This window comes from Arachis stenosperma, chromosome 7, assembly GCF_014773155.1.
Source record: "Arachis stenosperma cultivar V10309 chromosome 7, arast.V10309.gnm1.PFL2, whole genome shotgun sequence".
NCBI lineage: Eukaryota > Viridiplantae > Streptophyta > Magnoliopsida > Fabales > Fabaceae > Arachis > Arachis stenosperma.
In genome coordinates this window covers 79,138-100,983 of record NC_080383.1, presented here as the reverse complement: position 1 = coordinate 100,983, position 21,846 = coordinate 79,138, and the positions used below count along the sequence as shown (strand labels likewise).

The 21,846-nt window shown below is 33.7% G+C and overlaps 2 protein-coding genes across 2 annotated transcripts; one reads left to right on the top strand and one right to left on the bottom strand.

The window, feature by feature from the left end:
• Positions 1 to 1,807: 1,807 nt before the first annotated feature.
• LOC130940691 (uncharacterized) lies at positions 1,808 to 2,922 on the bottom strand. Its single transcript, XM_057868904.1, has one exon. It carries the CDS (start codon positions 2,631 to 2,633, stop codon positions 2,178 to 2,180), a length of 456 nt encoding a protein of 151 aa, XP_057724887.1. The 5' UTR covers positions 2,634 to 2,922; the 3' UTR covers positions 1,808 to 2,177.
• Positions 2,923 to 4,572: 1,650 nt separating this feature from the next.
• LOC130941099 (CMP-sialic acid transporter 2-like) lies at positions 4,573 to 21,595 on the top strand. Its single transcript, XM_057869491.1, has 17 exons — positions 4,573 to 4,723; positions 4,776 to 4,840; positions 5,161 to 5,233; positions 10,535 to 10,610; positions 10,697 to 10,808; positions 10,936 to 11,015; positions 12,152 to 12,227; positions 12,342 to 12,442; positions 12,652 to 12,723; positions 13,521 to 13,569; positions 13,737 to 13,778; positions 13,940 to 14,061; positions 14,306 to 14,365; positions 14,904 to 14,952; positions 17,158 to 17,252; positions 20,514 to 20,651; positions 21,380 to 21,595. Exons 1-16 carry the CDS (start codon positions 4,573 to 4,575, stop codon positions 20,647 to 20,649), a joined length of 1,359 nt encoding a protein of 452 aa, XP_057725474.1. The 3' UTR covers positions 20,650 to 20,651; positions 21,380 to 21,595.
• Positions 21,596 to 21,846: the final 251 nt, after the last annotated feature.

The window sequence follows — 21,846 nt, the reverse complement described above, 5'->3', positions numbered from 1 at the left end:
TATATTAAATTTTGGATTTAAGAAACTAAAATCGTGAATCTTTTAGGGACCATTACGAAAATTTAATCTAACCGGGAGACAATGACATAAGTTATTTTGTTTAACTTAAAATTCATAATTTAAGTATGTAATGTTTATTACAACTAATATTATTCAATTATTTTAGTAATAGTTAAAAATATAAAATAAAATAAACGATAATTCAACAATGCAAAATAAATTAATTTTGTATTGCTTGAGGCCAATTTTTTCCCCAAATATTTTTGTTTTACCACATGCTTAATACTTTAATTGGGATTAAATTACCATCATTAAATATTTACTTGAGAGAAGGGCAAGGTTCCTAAAATTTTATTGCGGCCGAATAATTAGTACTATTGAGAAAAATGAGGCATATAAGTTTTTTTTGTTTTTTAGAGATATAACTGTAAGTATTTAATAATTAAATTTATTTTTGATACACTATCATTTTATAAGGTGGTGCAATTACAATTATTTTTTTTGGATAAAATATATCGTTAAACCAAACCATCTCCAATATTTCATAAATATCCTAACACAATATCGTTATATCAAAATCATATATACATATCTATATAAATCGAATTAATCTAATTCGAATTAAAAATCACGTGTATATTAGTTCAAGTTTTGCATAAGAGCCTCAAATTAATTATTTTATTCGACGGGTCATATGTTATCATGCAACAAACAAAAAAAAAGTAATTTAACTCAAAATTATATTTTTGAAAATATTTGGAGGTCAAAGTTTAGAGTAAAAAATAGTTATAATTTATCATTTTTATTTTTGTTTATATTTATTATTTATTACTGAAATAGATGTATAATATTATATTTAATAAAATTATAATTATAAATGTTATATATATATAATTATAGACGTTAAGTTAAATAATATAATTTTAAATTATTATCTTTTTAACGTTTATTTATAGTTTTCCAAAACTAATTTAAAATGTTTGATATTTTGATAATCAAATTAATATATATATATAAGTGATCTTTCAAAAATCATTTTAACTATGAACTTTATACGTATATGTTCTTAAATTCTTACTATATCATTGTTTTCTTTTTGATAATTAATAACACTTGCTTTTAAAAAGAACAAGTTAAAGTTATATTCTCCTCAACAATATAATGTTGAGTCATATTGCTAAGTTGTTGTTGTTATAATGTTATTGTTTACAAGAACTAAGTACTTTCTTTTTGTTTATTTTTTTGTTCAATATACAATTGTATCCACGGTTATGTAATTTATCCATATCCTCATCAATGTATGATTAAAACTTTAAAAGAAATTTAATTATCATTTGACATTCACAGAAATACATTTGTACAGAACTTCAAACTATTGGATTCTAGGCGCCGACAGAAACGATAAAGTAAACAAATAAATTAAAAAACATGAGAGGACGGGAGAGGATTCCTCTCCAGTAGGAAAAAATTGAATAGTTTTAGTGTTTGATTTTATTATTCATTGTTATTTCTTTTATTAATTTTTAGTCTCACTTATAGAATAAAAAATAAGATATCACATTCTATTCTCTCTCGTAAAAAAAATGAAGAGAATCCATTTAAGAGGACGTAGGTGGACTTCAATAATCGAAAACGCGGTCCATATTTAGGGGAAACGGAAATAGAAAATCATTAATCTAAACCCTTTACCCTTTCCAGCCAGTAATATTTTTAGAACTAGATAACAACTAGCTAGCTTACACCAAAAACAAAAGAAAAAGGAGGGAAAGACGAAACCAAACCGGCAAGGTTGAATGATAGAAACGAGTTTGCAATGAAAAATCCTGTAACGAGATCCAGCAGTTTTGTTCAACAACTCCATTATACAACAGATAAATATAATGCATATAATCTGGTACAGAGCTTTGTGTGAGCCAGATATTGGCCGGACAAGAATGAAGAAACAGAGAATTATTATACATAGATGAAGCGAATGAAAAAAGAAAGAAGAATTAATAACATACAGCAAGAAGAATAGGAAATAAAGGAATCGCACAAGCTAGGCAAACAAAAAGTAATTGGAATTATGGAGGGATCTTCAAAGACTAATTTATTGGAAGGATAGAAGGCATATATGGTTATAGGTATATGTGGACCAGGCAGGAGTGATTCCGGTTGCGGATGGAAGATAAAGGTAACTACGAAGATTGAGTTGTGGGGCTTGCAGTTGCAACAGAATGACGATGATGGGACCTGTCAGATTGAGGAAGGCCTACGGGATCAGAAACAGAAGCGACGAGCCTTCGGATCTCAGAGCGGAGCTTATAGAGAACGTGCCTCCAAGTGCCCCTATCGTTGGAGCCAAGGATCTGGGTTTCTTGCTTGTTCATCTCAAGATCTCTGGCGAAGACGGGTTTCCTGGATAGGATCCAAGCCCATCCCCACTCCCACCATTTCCTGATGGAGGTGCCTGCATAGTCACCCACCGACAAGAACGACTTGGATCTGGGGAGTGACCAAGACGATGCAACAGCTGGGCCGCTGGGTTGGATCCTCAGTGACATGGATGAGAGGCGTCTGCGAATTGATCCTGATCCTTCATGGAAGAGTTTACACTTTGTCTGCGACACTGGAAGCGACGCTTTGAAGCTCATGATCTCTCTCTCTGTATGTGTGTCTCTCTACTACGTAATGCTGAAGCCACCCCACACCACCACCACCTACGTCTATTCCGCTGAATTGAACCAGATTCCTCTAATGAGAAAGCACAAAGCAGCTAGCTAGGATATCATGTGGCAAGGAGAAAATAAATCATTAAACATACATAACAACTCTTGAGCGGTGAAATGTAACCTTCACAGCTCCATCACAGCCTGTTTTATTCTGTTTGTGGGGTCAACGACGTTTACGCCCGTCTCCCCCTCTCTTCGTTAGTTGCTTTGGTTTGGTTTATGCGAAATGTTATATTTACAATGAAAAATCCTACTTATACAACAAAATTCAAAATTCAACCTTTAATCGGTCTTTTTTTTTGTGACAAAATTCAACCTTTAATCGGTCTTTAATATTATTTAATTATTTTTTAATTAAAATATATTCCTAATTTTTAAGATATACATTTATAATTAAAATTAATTTAAATTTTAAAAACTAAAATTTTTTTAATTTCCTACCCACTTCATAGTTAGTTATTATTTTCTTGTTTTACATTTTTTCTCTCTTTGTAATGCAATTTTTTTCTTTTTTTCTATTCTACTTATTTTCAATTGTAGTTTTTTTACAATGGTAACACATCTAAAATTATTAAGTTATACAAAAAATGTTTTTAAAACACATCTAAAATCATAAATCTAAAATTTAAATTTAAACATTAAAAAAATAATTGTAACACATCTAAAATTACGAAGTCATACAGAAAATATTTTTGAAACACATCCAAAATACATAAATCGCACATACAAAAATAATTTAACATTGCAATATATATGAAAATCTCTTCATGCCATTTTATTCGATTTTTTGTTTCAAAAAAAATCAAAAATTTATACAAAATAATAAAAAAAGTAATGGTGTCACAGACCCAACCAAACCTTAGGTAAGTTTTCGGCAAGGTTGATGCGGACGAAAGAGGAAGAAGGCGGCAACGAAGATGAGTGTTAACGAAGGAGAATGTGGCGTTGTGAATGAGCACTGAGAAGGAGGAAGGCAGCCTCGAAGATAAGCGCGGAAGAGGAAGGTGGCGCGGATGAACGATGGCGGAGGATGACTTCTCCATGTGCGCCTCTGAGTGAGCCTCTGGATTTTCCATGACTTCTCTACTTCTTTGAGTGTTTTGTACGGATTTAGTTAATAATTAGATGGTTTAAGGTTTATTTTATATTTTAAAATCAAAATTTTGAATTTTGAATAATTTGATTTTTAGATATGTTTTTAATTATAATATATTAATAATTAAATATATTAAATCTGAAATAGAAATTTAAAATTTAAAATTTAAATTTTATTTTTATTTAGTTTGTATTTTAGATGTGTATTTAATTTTAAAAAGACAATAAATCTATTCATAATTTTTAAATGTGTTTGTTTTAATTTTTTTAAATTATTGTAATAAAAGGCTGAATATTGTACCATTTTTAAAGAATACCTAATTGAATTGCTAAAATAAGCCACTAATATATTTGTGTATAGATACATGTGTGATTTAATTTATTTTTAACAGTGTTGTCATAACCGGACCGACTCGGCCGGTCAGACCGAAAAACTGGCGAGCCGGTGCCATAACCGGTCCGGGTGAGGCATCGAACCGAACAAAGAGTTGAACCGACGAGACCCGTCTTGAACCGGCCGGGTTTGATCAGAACCGGTGAACCGGCGGGTTTCGTTTAACCCGGACCAGTTCGAAAAATTTTTTTCTGCGATGGAAAACGACGTCGTTTCTTTAAAAAAAAAAAAGAAACAAAAGCTGCTCTGCTGCTACGTTTCAACGCTGTAACCCTAGCCTCCATCCCCTTCCCCTGTTTTCCACTTTCCCTTCCCATTCCCAAATGGTTTGAGTTGAGAGACCACCATCACCATCACCATCACCATGGCACCATGACTCCATCCCCTGCTACTCGCCTACTCTGCTTCAGCTTCAGGCTTTTAGCCACCTCGTCGCCCCGTTCAACTTCAACCACGCGGCACTCACCTCACCACCGCATCCAGAGCAGTGCGCCACTCACCACTGCCAAGAAGCACGTCCACGGTCCATCGAAGATTGAACATTGAAGTCGCCTCCTCGTCGCTCCTTGCTCCAGGTCTCCCTCTTCTTTGCTCGACGCTCGTCGCTCCATCCCTCCAAGTCCAGGGTCCAGCCGTGCAGGTAAGTATTTTTAATTTTTTAATTTTTTGAAGTTAATTGATTATTGTAGTCCCGGATTGGTTGTGCTTGTGCAGCTGGGATAGTCGCCGAGGGACTGAGTCACTGAGGCATAAAGATGAGATCTGTAGCAGTTGCAATAAGTATATAGAGTTGGAATTCGTTATTCTCTAATTCACAACTCTTAGTCGAAAATCGAGTACAGGAAAATCAGGGATGAGGTGCTTTTAATATGTAGCTGAGAAATTCGCTATCACATTTCTTCCATTCACTCAATAATAAACTAGAGTTGATTTGAGTTTTGACGCACCTTTGTGTTGTAGGGTGATGATAGGGAGACCGGCATCGAGGACGTTGAGAGTTTACGTGAAAAATCGGTTTTGCTGTCCGGTGCAGGTGCATAACTATCTTCTCTTCTTCTGTCTTATATTGTATCGGTTGGATAATTAGATGTATTGTGTTTGTGTTGGTGGGTCCCCAACCAAGTGGGGCCCACAAGTAAAAAAAAAAAGAAATAAAGAGAGAAAGCGGCTAAGCCACGATGTGAGAGTGAGAGAGAGTTGGACCTTTTTCATTTTTGAAAAGAGAGAAAGAAACAGAGAGCATCGGCGTCGAGGGAAGAAGAAAATTGGAGAAAAGAGCATGCCAACCTTGATCACATTGACTTGGTAAACTTGCTCCATTTCTTATGAAATTTTAGTATGTTATTCCTGGTGTAGAGATGAATATTAGGATATAACTTGTTAGTTGTATTGCCTTCTCTTTTGCCTGATTTGAGATACCCACTCTGTGGAGGGTTTATGTTGATTCCACCAGTTTTGGTGATGTATTTTGTTGATTGTTGAGATGCCCTAGTGTCACTAGGAAGACTATTTGTGTACCCATTATTCTGATAGTGGAAGATTTTTCTGAACTAGGTTCCGTGGGTTTTTTGTCCCTCTTTTGGGGGTTTTCCCACGTTAATATTCTGGTGTCTGATTATTTAATTTCTGCCATTATATTTGCTGCTTGGAGTATCTTTGGTGTTGCCCATTAATCGCACAGGTTGTGGAAAAATTATTTTTGGTGCTTCCGCTGTTAGACAGGTTCTTGATTTAAACCTGTGTTGAGTTTTTCCAACAAAGTGGTATCTAGAGCTTTGGTTGTTTATTTCTGTGCTGATTAAATGGAGGAAAATACTCATGGACAGAATATGGTCAAACTGAATTCTCAAAATTATTCAATTTGGAAGACCCTCATGGAAGATATGTTGTATAGCAAGGACTTGTATGATCCTGTAGAGGGAGATAAATCCAAATGTACTAAATCCGATGCTGAATGGAAGAAGCTGAATCGGAAGGCAGTTGCTTTGATTAGGCAATGGCTTGATCTTAGTGTGTATCAACATGTTGACACCGAAACGAATGCTGAGAAGATGTGGAAGAAATTGAAGGAGTTATATGAGAGAAAGAATGTGCAAAATAAAGCATTCTTGATTAGGAAGCTTGTCAATATGAAATATGTTGAAGGTGAATCAATGCCGGAGCACTTGAGTATTTTTTAGGAGATGGTGAACCAACTGACAAATAATGAAATCACTTTGAATGATGTGTTGCAAGCCTTGTTGTTGTTGAGCTCTTTGCCTGATAGTTGGGAAGTTTTGGTTGTGACACTGACTAACTCAGCTCCAAAAAGAAAGTTGACGTTAGCAATGGTTAAAGAGAGCATGTTGAATGAAGAAGCCAGAAGACGAGAGCGAGATTTGACTAATGCCTCCTCACAGTCAGAAGCACTTGTTTCAGAGTCACGGGGGAGAAGTCAAAGTAGAAAACCTCACAGTTCTGACAGGTCAGAGAGTCGAAGCAAGTCAAGAGGAAAGTACAAGCCAAGAAAGGAGTTCATTTGTCACCATTGTGGCAAGCCGGGGCATATCAAGAAGTATTGTAGATTCTTGAAAAGAGAAACGAAGACAAAGGTAAAGATAGTGATAAAGAAACTGCTACTATTGTTTATGGAGATGTTCTTATCACATATGATGAAAATTATGTGAATCTTGTCTGTGATGATTCCACTTGGATTATGGACTCTGGTGCCTCATGTCATGTCACTCCAAAGCGTGAATTTTTCACTTCCTATACTGCTGGAAATTTTGGCAAGATCAAATTGGGAGATAAAGGAGTGTGTGATATCATTGGTATGGGTGATATGTGGCTTGAAACTAACATGGGATGCAAGTTGCAGTTGAAGAATGTTATGCATGCGCCAGATATGCGGTTCAATCTCATTTCAGTGAAGGCATTGGATCAAGAGGGGTATTGCACTTCCTTTGGTAGTGGAAAATGTAAGGTTACCAAAGGAGCTCTCATTGTTGCTAGAGAAGACAATAGTCGCACTACTCTCTACCGGTTGCAAGCAAAGTTGTGCAAAGAAGATGTGAATGTAGTTGATGATTCCTCTTCTGATTTGTGGCATATACGTCTTGGTCACTTGAGCGAGAAAGGACTAAGCGTCTTGGCTAAGAAGCACTTACTTCCAGTGAAAGGTACAACTTTAAATACTTGCACTCATTGTTTTGTTGGAAAGCATGCTAGAGTATCATTTCATAATTCTGGACCTCATAGGAGATCACATGTTCTAGATTTAGTTCACATTGATGTTTGGTGAATATAGGGGTCCGTTTGAAGAGTATTGTAAAGGACATGGGATCAAGCTTGAGAAGACGGTTCCTAAGACTTCTCAATATAATGGAGTTGCAGAGAGAATGAATCGCACTATTAATGACAGAGTCAGGTGTATGCTCTCTCATGCAAAGTTGCCTAAATCCTTTTGGGGTGAAGCGATGAGAACTGCAGTAGATCTGATCAACCTTTCTCCTTCAGTTCCACTTAATGGTGATGTTCCATAGAAAGTTTGGAGAGGAAAATATGTCTCCTATAGTCACTTGCGAGTGTTTGGCTGCAGGGCTTTTGTTCACATTCCAAGAGATGAAAGGTCTAAACTTGATGGGAAGTCAAAGCAGTGTATCTTCATGGGTTATGGTCACGAATACTTTGGTTACAGATTATGGGATCCGGTGAGCAAGAAGATAATTAGAAGCCGAGATGTAATTTTTCTTGAAGACCAAACTATTGAAGATCTTGAGAAGACAGATAAGCCAACAGTAACTGTTAGACGTTCTGCTGATGATAAACTTGGTCCTTCCACTAGACCTCCTGTTGATGGGGGAGATGTACAAGTTGATAATGATGGTGATGATTTGCATGATGAACCTACACCTTAACCTGAGGTGCCAGATGCAGAAGTTCCACCAGATGTTGAAGTTCCACCTGAACCACCAGTTGAGCATGAATTGAGAAGATCTACTAGAGAGCGTCATCCTTCTCAGAAATACTCTCCTCATGAGTATGTGATGAACACTGAGACTGGGGAGCCAGAGAGCTACCAGGAAGCTATGTCTGATAAGCATAAAGAAGATTGGTTGAAGGCCATGCAAGAAGAAATGAAATCCTTGCATGAAAATCATACTTTTGAATTGGTGAAGTTGCCGAAGGGTAAGAGAGCATTCAAGAATAAATGGGTGTTCAAGTTGAAAGCGGATGAAAATGTCTCACGACCAAGGTACAAAGCTCGATTGGTTGTGAAAGGCTTTGAGCAAAAGAAAGGTATTGATTTTGAGGAGATTTTCTCTCCAGTTGTGAAGATGTCCTCTATTAGATTTGTGCTTGGATTGGCGGCTAGCTTGAATTTAGAGGTTGAGCAGCTTGATGTGAAAGCTGCATTCCTTCACGGTGACATAGATAAAGAAATCTATATGGAGCAACCAGAGGGTTTCGAGGTTAAAGGAAATGAGTACCTTGTATGCAAGTTGAAGAAGAGCTTATATGGGTTGAACCAAGCACCAAGGCAGTGGTACACGAAGTTTGATTCCTTTATGGAAGGTCATGGGTATAGTAAGACTTCTTCTGATTATTGTGTCTATATTAAGAAATTCTCTTATGGTGATTTTATAATTCTCTTGCTTTATGTTGATGACATGTTGATTATTGGTCATGACACTAAAAAGATTGAAAGTCTTAAGAAAGACTTGAACAGATCCTTTGCTATAAAGGATTTGGGTCCTGCAAAGAAAATCCTTGGCATGAGTATCACTCGTAACAGGAAAAATGCGAAACTGTGGTTGTCGCAGCAGAAGTACATTGAGAAGGTTTTAGAGAGGTTTAGCATGAGTAATTCCAAACCTGTTAGTACTCCACTTGCTAGTCATTTCAATCTGAGTTCGCAGCAATGTCCTACAAGTGAGAAAGAGAAAGCGGAAATGAAGAAGATTCCATATGCATCTGCAGTTGGCAGTTTGATGTATGCTATGGTTTGCACCAGGCCAGATATTGCTCATGCCGTTGGAGTTGTTAGTCGGTTTCTCTCTAATCCTGGCAAGGAACACTGGCAAGCAGTGAAGTGGATTCTCAGATACCTTAATGGTACTTCCAGAGTTTGTTTATGCTTTGGGAGTGGCCAACCTGTGTTGGATAGTTACACAGATGCAGATATGGCTGGGGATCTTGATTCAAGGAAGTCTACTTCTGGATATATGATGACTTTTGCAGAGGGAGCTGTGTCGTGGCAATCTCGACTTTAGAAATGTGTTGCTTTGTCTACTACAGAGGCAGAATACATTGCTGTTGTTGAAGCTTCTAAGGAACTCTTGTGGATGAAGAAATTCCTACAAGAGCTAGGCATCAATCAAGAGAAGTTTATGTTATTTTGTGACAGTTAGAGTGCTATCCATCTTAGCAAGAATCCGACGTTTCATTCCCGATCGAAGCACATAGAGGTGAGGTATCATTGGATACGTCAAGCGCTTGAGATGAAGTCATATGCACTTGAGAAGATCCATACTGATGATAATGGTTCAGATATGATGACTAAGAGTTTACCTGTAGTGAAGTTTGATTCCTGCAAAGAGAAAGCGGGCTTGGTAGAGCAGCCTATCCCCACTTGAGTTGGTGAGGGGGAGATTTGTTGGTGGATCCCCAACCAAGTAGGGCCCACAAGTTTTTAAAAAAAAGAAATAAAGAGAGAAAGTGGCTAAGCCACGGTGTGAGAGTGAGAGAGAGTTGGACCTTTTTCATTTTTGAAAAGAGAAAAAGAAATAGAGAGCATCAGTGTCGAGGGAAGAAGAAAATTGGGGAAAAGGGCATGCCAACCTTGATCACATTGACTTGGTAAACTTGCTCCATTTCTTATGAAATTTTAGTATGTTATTCCTGGTGTAGAGATGAATATTAGGATATAACTTGTTAGTTGTATTGCCTTTTCTTTTGCCTGATTTAAGATACTCACTTTGTGGAGAGTTTATGTTGATTCCACCAGTTTTGGTGATGTATTTTGTTGATTGTTGAGATGCCCTAGTGTCACTAGAAAGACTATTTGTGTACCTATTATTTTGATAGTGAAAGATTTTTCTGAACTAGGTTCCGTGGATTTTTTGTCCCTCTTTTGGGAGTTTTCCTACGTTAAAATTCTGGTGTCTGAGTATTTAATTTCTGCTATTATGTATCTTTGGTGTTGCCCATTAATCGCATAGGTTGTGAAAAAATTATTTTTGGTGCTTCTCTTAGACAGGTTCTTGATTTAAACCATTGTTGAGTTTTCCCAACAGTTTGCAACTTCACCATTGGAATAGCGTTAACCTCTTTTCCCCTGTTCACTATTTTGCAGTCCTAGACAACCGTTTGGCCTCCGCGGGAGAAACCAAAACCGATAGCCACAGGGCGAAAGCAAAGTGGAAACTCAAGTCTGACTCCTGCTCCCACTCTCCGTTATCTTTCTGTTTAGTTCTTGTTCGATTTCTTAATCCTCATCCCATTTCTCTTGATATAGGTCAGTTGTTACACTTGCATTGACTATTCTTACTAGTTCGCAAGCCATTCTAATCGTTTGGTCCAAGAGAGCTGGCAAGTACGAGTATAGTGTAACCACCGCAAACTTTCTGGTGCGTATAGATCTCATCTCTATGCAGTATGCACTCATTCCATTGATTCACTTTCTGCTTGATAACCCGAGTTGTGGCATTTGACCAATACATGGCTCCTAATTTATTGGTAATCTTTTGGTTATAGGTGGAGACTTTAAAATGTGCTATATCCCTTGTGGCCCTTGCAAGAATATGGAAAAAGGAAGGTGTCACTGAGGACAATCGGTTAGCATAATCCTTTTCCCTTAAGTTTTTTGATCTGATTGTGAATTTAGTGCAAGATTTTGGGTTATGTTTTACATTCTGTTGATGAAAAGGGAAAAAAGTTCGGATAACTAGTTAAAGAGGTGGAATAAGGTTTTTCTTACATTGAAAATTTGAGTGACAACTTGCATTTTGGCCATTTACAAGCAAGCACAAAAGCACAAGGTAACCAAAGTACATGTTTCTACGAACTCATAATGTTACTTTGGAAGCTGAAGCATTATACTGAGATTTTGGGTTGTATTTCTCAGGGCGAATCTTTACTACATTTTGATATTCAAGGATGGAAACAGGTCAGGCGACCTATTAAGGGCCTGTGGCTTGCTAAAATATAGAAGCAAGCTCAGGCTTTTTGAAAAGCCTGTTTATCTTAGCAACCTAGGCCTAGGTTTGCGGAAAAGCGAGTAGGCTTGCTGGCTGTCCTGGGCTTGTTTAGATTTAGAAATGTATATAAATGTAATGTAATTTAATCTACTAAACGCTTGTTAGACTTATCTAGCCTATTTTAGGCATTATGCATACATTTAGCCCATTTGAGCTTTAGTCTTGCATTGTGTGAAGTAAAAAAAAATCCTCGCCACGAAGCCTTTGCCCTCTTTAATGGGACTTCAAGTAAATTTGGGCAGGATTAATTCTTAGTAGTAGAACTTGGATGCCAATGATTCAATTGAGAGAAAAATAATAAATATACTTTTTTATTGTTAGTCAATATGTTTTCTAAATGGCAGGCCAAGCTTAAGAACAAATCAGGCTTAGATTAATAAGCTTCAATATAGGCTTGGCCTGTTTCTACCATTACAAAGCAAAACATTAACTCTTTTGCATGGTATGTTTGGAGAAAGAGAGAATAAAGAAAAGAAAAAGAAAGGGGGGGGGGGGGGGGGGGGGGAGGGGGAGAGGGGAGATTCTGAGCAGTAATGTTTTCAGTAGGCCAGTGGTTTCACTTGATAAGTCCTGTTGGTGATTTCATCCTTTTATCTAAGCATTATGACTTCTGTATGTGTATGTGTTTCCTTTTCTAATGAGAGATTTTTCATGTTGTCTGTTGTTGGAGAATGAATTTGAATAAGTCGTTGTATATTGTTTCTTGCATCTAGGTTGAGCACCACATTAGATGAAGTTATAGTGTATCCCATTCCAGCAGCACTTTACCTTGTCAAAAATTTGCTTCAGGTTGGTGATGCATGTCTATGTTTGTTATGGTCGCAATTGATTATTATGTAACTTTGATTTTGCAACAGATACCATCCAAAATCTGATTGTATTTACTCTTCAATTTTATGGCAGTATTACATCTTTGCATATGTAGATGCTCCTGGCTATCAGATATTAAAAAACTTGAATATTATCAGTACAGGTGTTCTCTACCGAATTATACTCAAGAAGAGGTAGCTTTTGTTCTTTATTTTCAATATAAAAAAAATTGTTGTCAATTCTCATTTCATTATCATAATCTTTTGTTAAGGATTGAAGCAGTGTTTTGTTTCCACAAGTTTAGTTTATTACTTGATACTAATGGCTTAGTAAAATAATATTTAATTTTATTGATCGTATTGCCCTGGGGCTGCCTATTGTTGTGTTTTTATTTGCATTTCAGGTTAAGTGAGATTCAATGGGCTGCTTTTATTCTACTGACTGCTGGTTGCACTACAGCCCAGTTGAATTCAAAGTAAGACTAATCCAAGTTTGACATGTGGCCATCACTTTCATACTAATATATTATAATGTTCTTGTGGTACTGCTGTAAAAATGGCCCCCTATCTACAAGCTGTAATGTAACAAACAAATGTATCTGATTGAAGTGCTAGTGAGGAAGTTGGTTAAGATTGAGAGAAGAATAAAGGGATGAGAGATAGAGTTAGGTGTGGAATCATTTGGTAATTGTAGAGATTAGAAGAGCTCCAACTCTTCCTAGTTCCTATCAATTTTGTATACCTACTCTTTGCCAAATTCTCAGGTTCCTCAGCACATTCTCTGGAATCTTCACAAGACTATTCTATTGATCTAGGTGTAATGTGTCTCTCTACAAAAGAGAGCAATAGCCTTTTTAGATTTATTTTCCATTGTGTAAGTTGCTTGATTACTTTTAAAATTGTCTTTTTAGCAATTTGAATAGCATTGCTTTATCCATATTTTTGGATTACTTTTCGACAATTAGTTTCAGAGACTTTGAAGCAGCAAAACGAGGAATATTTGGCATTGGCGCATATCTGATACTTTCGGTGTTTATGGTTGGAACATAGTGAGAGTACAAAATGAGAAGAATTTTTTTGTGTTGGGGTTTTTTTTATTTGGGTTGGGGGGGGGGGGGTGACGATTTCTTAACATAGTTTTCCTGAGGAGGGATTGAACAGCTCTTTTAGCCATTAGAATGCTGTTTCTTTTGTTATTTTAAATTGTGGAAGTCATATTATTAATTGATAATTATCTTTTAAATTTGTCTGAAAGATTGCCTTTTATTTTCAGTTCTGATCGTGTTCTTCAAACTCCCTTTCAAGGTTGGGTGATGGCAATTGTGAGTATTAGCATTTGCAGTGGCCTCTGTAACAACCCGAAATTGTGAACTCTTCTAGGGATGAATCTCTAGCAAAATTTTTTGTTGTTACGGTCTAATGTTAGAAACATAATAAAGCATGCATTTATGTCTTAGAATAATAATCATGAGTTATTTTTTTCATAAAGGTAATGGCACTCTTGAGTGGTTTTGCAGGAGTATATACCGAGGTAATTTTAATTATGAGCTAAATTACAGTGCTGTTGATGTTGAATTTATTATTAATGCATGAGCTAAATTTTATTATTCAATCCAAAATTCAGTCGGCAGAGAATAAGTTTTTTGAGCTCTATAACTTCCCATTTTGTGATACATTTAACAATATTGGCAGGCTATTATTAAGAAGCGCCCTTCACGAAACATAAACGTTCAGAACTTCTGGCTTTATATCTTTGGCATGGGCTTCAATGCTATTGCAATACTGGTTCAAGATTTTGATGCTGTGATGAACAAGTAAGTTTACTGTTCTTTCAGACTTTGATTTTGTAGTTTATGTTGATTTTTCTACTTTTTCACCATATTGATTCTCTTTAAGGAATTCATGTTGAGGAGAATCTTTTCTCGTGAAAAGGGACAAGACATGCTCATAATATATATTGTGATCATAAAGTCATCAAGCATTATAACAGGAGAGTTATTGTAGTATTATGAGGCTTAGAATGAGCTCATCAATAATGCGTGTATTTCCCATATTCAGGGGATTCCTCCATGGATATTCGCCCATTACTGTTCTCATGATTTTCAATCATGCACTCAGGTAAAAATTGTTAATTGATGTTCTCTTATAAAATTTCTTCAACTCGGGGAGTTTTACTTGGATTACCACCGACAGTTATGTATCTTGTCATTTGGAGTCATGTCCATTATATGTCTCTTCAATTTTCAACTGTTGCCCCTTTTTAGGCTATTTTTTCGCTTTTCATGTTAAATTTGTCTCTTCACGTCTGTGTGTCTTGTGAAGCAAATGGAAGCAAAAGTTATCATTATTTAATGAGGAAACTACTATTTTTACTTATGAAAGTTCAAGACACTCGCAAATGACAAATCTATCATGGATGAACAAAGCTAGCCTTGTAACCACAAAAGACGAGTTAATGACCATTTTTACCTTAAAAATTCAGAATGTTGAAAAACTTACCCTTGAATGAAATTAACGGTTAGGTACATTTGGATAGTTTTGTCACATGGAGATCTTCTTTTGCGGGTTTAGCTTTGTTCTTTCATGGCTAGATTTGTCAGTTTTCCTAAATTTTCATTGCGCGTAAGTGTCACATTTATATTGTTTCTGCATCCAGTGGAATTGCTGTATCGATGGTGATGAAGTATGCTGACAATATTGTGAAGGTACGATGATGGTATAAGACTGCGTATTCTTATTCTATGATTATATTATCCACTAAATATTTAGAAGCAATAGTAGAACTTAACAGTTCCATGAGTTTAATTGTGAATCACTTTTAGGAGAATGCCAGGGATCCTGCAATATTATATAACTTTTATTATCATATATTAGTCTATCTTCTTTTTTTTTCCTTCCAACACCACTTTATCATTATTAGCTTAGCACCACAACTTCGGTACCTCACCCTTCATCGGTGGCTACTCTTTGGCAGGTGCCAGAGGCCAAATATCTGGCGGTCACTCACCAAAAGTTAAAAAAATTTAAAATATAAAAATAATAAAATTAGGTTAAACATTCAAAATTAAACTTCCAAACCTAACACATTCAAAAATATCCAAATCATTCAAATGAACATTCAAGACTTAACGTCAGAAGAACACATAAGATTTCACTAAAGTGACATTTGAAAGTGGAATATCCAAAACTAAAAGCACAAAATTCCATATAATCAAATATCCAAAACTCCATTTAATCAACCATTCAAAATTGCATGTAATTGAACATCCAAACTATATTTTAATTGAGATCCAAAATCCTACTAAAAAGAATATCCGAAAGATACTTATATTGAAACATCCCAAAACTAAAAATTTGTCGGATTATTTATTAAATATCTAAAATTTAAAAACCCTAAACCTAATGCATCAAAAAATCTCCAAATCATCCAAATAAACATTTAAAACCTTACTGAAAAAGAACATTTGAAAGCGAAATACCTATGTTGGATCCCCAAAAGCAAAAATTCATCAGATTCATTTATATTAGGTTAAACACCCAATTTTTTTGTTTTAAAAAAATATTTATGTGAGGGTTAAACATCTAAAATTAAAAAAATCTAAACCTAAAGCATCCAAAAACCTATTAAAAAAGAACATTCAAAGTGGGCTATCTATTTTGAAACATCCACAAATACAAATTCAAATAACAGCTATGACAACAACAAATTGAAGCAAAACAATAAATAAAGAAGCAATTTTGCACTTTATTGCACTTGCAAATCCACATAACAAACTGATTGGCAAAGCAGAACAAATTGGCACACACGGATAACCTAATGAGAGAGGAGGTAGTTACAGCGGCAACAAGAAGTCGGAGAGGTGGAGGCAATGGCGGTGACAAGAGTAAACAGAATCAAAGAGGTGGAGGCAATGATGAGAGCGAATAGAATGAGAGGAGGCTGCAACGACTTTAGATTTGGAAGCCAATGACAGCTTTAGATCTGGACGGCCACAACAATGACAACTCTAGATCTCTTCAGCAAGCTCGATGATGTAGCATATCTGGCCATCTTTGCAGAGATTGTCGACGAGGGCGGACATGCCGCGGGAGACGGCCATGGAGATGTTGGCAAGGGCACCGCCGGCAGCATTGAGATGGTAGGTTCGAAGTCAATGAGCATCTTGCTAAAGCTAATGATGAGGCCAGGGCAGAGAGGGGGAGGGCGGTGGTGAAATCCATGGATGCAATGTGTAGCAAGTTGTAAAATGAAGAGAGAAAAAGTTTTGTTCTCCAGAGACAGAGAATGAAGAATGGAGTTGGTGGCATGAGGGGGTTGAGAGGAAGTGAAAGAAGAATAGGAAGATGAAGATGAAGATGAAGAGGAAGAAGAGGCAAGGACAGAGAGTAGAGACTGAGGGGTGATGATGAGGGAGAGAAAACTAGTTTCAAAAGAAAAGGGAACAATTGGTTAAAATTGGCTATTAAAAAATTGGTTCTTAATATTTTTTCTACTTGAAACCCCAAACCACACTGCTGCTTCTACTACAACCCAAAACTGAACTACATGATTTCTCATGTATTGAATGTTCAAATTTGTCTAATAATAAACTATACATGATGAGGTATGCCACATCAAGTTTCAGCCTGTCGTGTCAGCTTTTAATCGTGACAAATTAACGGCATGGACCAAAAACCAATAATTTAAAATTCTTTTGGACAAAACAAAACCAATTCTATACCTATTGTCTAGAGCTGGGTCATGATGTGTATTTTATATCACATGTAATAATCTATATGGGGGCTTACAGTTGTTTTGTTTGATTTATTTGGACATTATAATGTCTTTACAAGTGCCAATTTGCCAAATGATAGATATAGCCTATGAAGTGGAGTTCAATTGTATGATTAAGTTTCCAATTTTTGCATAGGTGTACTCTACTTCGGTGGCAATGCTTCTTACAGCAGTGGTTTCTGTCTACCTTTTCGGATTTCATCTCTCCCTTGCATTTTTCCTTGGTACAACGTAAGTTGCTGCTATATCCTCAATTTTTCTAACATGACGTGGTTATGCTTTGATTTGTGAGGACACCAGGTTTTTTATTTTTTTTTCCCTATCATATCAACAATTGAAATTAAATTGTTAAAATCTTAGGATATGTCTAAAACGAGCTCAACCATTATGTGCTTATTGAATGAGCCACACTTATATAGGCCATTAGATTTTATTAGATGAAAATCAAAGGCTAATATAAAACAAGAGCATTGATGGACTCTAATAAATATAGAATATTCTAGTACATAAATAAATGTTTTAAATGACAATGCTTTAATACACAATACTTTAAACGGCAACAAAATCATTTATTCTTAAATAATTAAATATAAAATATATGAATATTTTTTATTTATTAAAATTAAATATTGCAAAAAAATTTTATAATATTAAAAAATTATATTAAAATAATATTTTAAACTATAACTAACATAAAAATATAAAATAATTAAAATTTTATTTTATATTACTTAACAAATAATTAGATTGTTATATTTAAAATTTATTAACTATCTAAGTTTATTAAAGATATTATTATATATAATTTTTATAAAAATATTTTAAAAATAATTTATTTAAAATATTATATATAATACATGAAAATATTAACTTTTTATTTTTTCAATTTTTTTAGAAAAACAGAATAAATAATATAATTTTAAATACATACCTAAATAAAAAAGTTAATATTTCATGTATTTTATATACGTTTTAAATAAATTTTATTTTTACAAATATTTTGATAAAAAATTATATGATATAATAATATATTTAATAAAGTAATTAGTTAATAAATTTTAAATATAATAATCTAATTATTTATCAAGTAATATAAAATAAATTTTAATTATTTTATATTTTTATATTATAGTTTAAAATATCATTTTAATATTATAAAAAAACTTTTGCATAATAATTAATATTAATGAATAAAAAAATTATGTTTTTTGTATTTATTTAATTTATATTTTTTAGAACAAAAAGTTTCTACCTTTATATAGTAAAATATGTGATAATCTTCTTAATATATATTAAGGGTGGTAAAACGGGCCGAGTCCGTCAGGTCGACCCGCCAAACTCGCTAAAAAAGGTGGGTCGAAGTAGGATTTAAAACCGGTCAAATTAAAAGAATTTGTCAAACCCATAAAATTTTTATGCAAATTTTTTTTATAATATTAAAAGATTATATAAAAATGATATTTTAAATAGTTATACTGTAATAGATTTAATATATTTTCTGATTTTAATGTTATTATATGATTATAATTATTTAATATATAAAAAAATTACTAGATAGTATATATATTGGGGTGGCAAACGGGCCTAAACTTGTCGGGTTGACCCGCGTAACCCACCAAAAAAGGCGGATTGGGCTGAAAAATTAGGACCGCCAAATAGCAAAAGCTCGTCTAACCCGCACCGCTTAAACCACGGGTTTTGGCGGGGCGGGGCGGATTTTCTCGCCGGGCTTCGTTTTTTTTAGCAAGGGGTATTTTTACAATTTTTTTTGCCAAAACCCAACTTCCCCCAACCTAACTTACAAGAGAATGAAGATGAAAATTGAGTGTTTTGGATTATATTTATTTTGTTTTAGAGACAATATTTATAATTATGTTTTGGATTATGTTTATTTTGCTTTAGGAACAATATTTATAATTATGTTTTGGATGAAAACTTGGTTTATATTTATATTTATTAGATATTTATAATTACAAAGACTTTAATGTTTGTAAATATAAAAATTATAATTTGTTTATACTTTTAGAAATTATAATAGTTAAAAGTAAAAGATATGAGAGATTTTTTTATGCCTTTATATATATTATTTAATAGTTAAAAGTAAAAAAAAAAAGATATTTGGCAGGCTATGCCCGCCAGCCGCCGTTAGGCAAGGAGGGCTAGGATTTTGAGACCGCCTCACTAGGCGGGTTGGGGCGGGATTCCCCGCATTGCCATATATATATATATAGGGTGGCAATGCGGGCCGACTCGCCCCAACCCGCCCCGCCAACTAAAATGGGTACAAAATGGTAATCGTTTGACTTTGTTTTTTTTTAATAAAATTAATTAAAATTAACTAAAAAATAATAATTAAACAATTAATTACAAATAAAAAATAGTCAAATTATAATATAACTTTTTATTATTATTTTTAAAATTTTTAACTTTAATAAAATTGTTTAAAATAATATTTGTCAATAGAACCATCTTTATTTTAAAAAATAAGTCACATAATTTGAACATATATACGAAATTATAAAATAAAATAAATAAAGTCACATAATTAGAAGTTAGAACATATATACATAATTTAGCAAATTTTTTTAATTTGACGGGTTTTAAATTCTAACCCAACCCACATTTTTTAGCGAATTCGGCGGGTCGGCCCGACGAATTCGACCCGTTTCACCACCCCTAATATATATATATATATATATATATATATATATATATATATATATATATATATATATATATAAAGATTATCACATATTTTATTATATAAAGATAAAAAAATTTTGTTTTAAAAAATATAAAATATAAATACAAAAAATATAATTTTTTTATTTATTAAGATTAATTATTATATACAAATTTTTTTATAATATTAAAATGATATTTTAAGCTACAACATAAAAATATAAAATAAATAAAATTTATTTTATATTACTTGACAAATAATTAGTTTATTATATTTAAAATTTATTAACTAATTACTTTGTTAAATATATTATTATAAAATATAACTTTTTATCAAAATATTTGTAAAAGTAAAATTTATTTAAAACGTTATATATAATACATGAAAATATTAACTTTTTTATTTAGGTATGTGTTCCTACCCTGACCCAATAATAAAGGCCCAAGTCCAAATAAGAGGCCCAGTCCAGAGGATCGAGCCTTACTAAACGCCAACCTTCACACTTAGAAGTCGGTGTCAAACCCGACTTACTCCCAAGAAGTCGGGACGGAGAACAGCTGGCAGATAAGCACTCATTCAAATGAGTAACTGCCCCTAAAATCTCTCCAACTACTTTAGTCAAGCCATATCTTAACCTCCCTAAGATAATGGGACGGTTAACACCCTAAAAATATGGCACTACTCCAACGGTGGTTATTGGCTCACCACTACAAATACCCTGACACCCCTCAGGTATCTCTAAGCCCAATACTCTCTAGACCTGCTCACACCCTTGCTTTGCTAACTTAGGCATCGGAGTGTCTTTGCAGGTACCACCCCCCATTCACTCACAAACATAAGTTGGAAGGAGGCTCCAACGTGCGAACCAGCTCGGAAGCCACCATTCGCGGACGATTGGGCCAACCAAAACCATCCATCTTCTTAATCTCCGGTTACCCACCGTAACAGTATGTATTTAAAATTATATTATTTATTTTGTTTTTTTAAAAAAAATTAAAAAATAAAAAAATATTTTCATATATTATATATAATATTTTAAATATATTATTTTTAAAAATATTTTTATAAAAAATTATATTATATAATAATATCTTTAATAAAAAGTAGTTAATTAATAAATTTTGAATATAATAATGTAATTATTTATCAAGTAATATAAAATAAATTTTAATAATTTTATATTTTTATGTTACTATTTAAAATATTATTTTAATATAATTTTTTAATATTATAAAAAAGTTTTGCATAATAATTAATTTTATTAAATAAAAAATACTCATATATTTTATATTTAATTATTTAAGAATAAAAGATTTTGTTGCCATTTGTATTAAAGTATTGCCATTTAAAGCATTTATTTATGTATTAGGATATTCTATATTTATTAGAGTCCATCAATGTTCTTATTTTATATTAACCTTTAATTTTCATTTAATAAAATCTAATGGCTTATATAAATATGGCTCATTCAATAAGCACATAATGGTTGAGCTCGTTTTAGACATATCCAAAATCTTAAGTGCTTTAATGGCTTTGGCTCCTAATGTAACTTTAGTACGCACAAAATTTTATTAGCTCTTTTTATTTTTTTGTGCTTTGCTTTTTTGTTTTTGATGTTGGGCGTAACCATTTTCTGTCTCATCGCTTGAACTTAAACTTCTTGTTATGTTTGCAGTGTTGTCTCTGTTGCGATTTATCTGAATTCTGCCGGGAAGATGCAAAGATAGCTGTAACTACCACCTGGTTCTTTTGACCCCATTTCATATTCATACATTTTCAAATTGTTAATTAAATATCATAGTAGTGTATATTTTGACGAGTTTAATTTTCATGTATGAATATTGTAAAACGTTTTACATAGTCATGCAATTATAATCATTATCATTCACGTAGTAAATGTAAAAGAGTTATTTTTGCTAATGTGACATTTATATGATTGGATGCGCGTGTAAAACGATTTTATATTGATAGTGTATTAAAATTAAATACATATTTTGACATATATGTTTAGTAAATATATTTTACTCGGGCTATATTTGGCACACCGCTTAAATTAGAGGAAGGGAAAAAAAAAATTAAGTCAGCCGTATATCACTTGAGAAAAGTTTTCTAATTTAAAGGTAATTTATTCAATGTCCTTAT

What these genes read in the sequence shown, in the direction of transcription:
- LOC130940691 (XM_057868904.1), bottom strand. Translation starts at nt 2,633, where the DNA reads ATGAGCTTCAAAGCGTCGCTTCCAGTGTCGCAGACAAAGTGTAAACTC.
- LOC130941099 (XM_057869491.1), top strand. Translation starts at nt 4,573, where the DNA reads ATGACTCCATCCCCTGCTACTCGCCTACTCTGCTTCAGCTTCAGGCTT. An exon ending in AAAGCAAAGTGGAAACTCAA is followed by an intron (nt 10,611 to 10,696) that starts GTCTGACTCCTG and finishes CTCTTGATATAG; the next exon opens with GTCAGTTGTTACACTTGCAT. An exon ending in TTTGATGCTGTGATGAACAA is followed by an intron (nt 14,062 to 14,305) that starts GTAAGTTTACTG and finishes TCCCATATTCAG; the next exon opens with GGGATTCCTCCATGGATATT.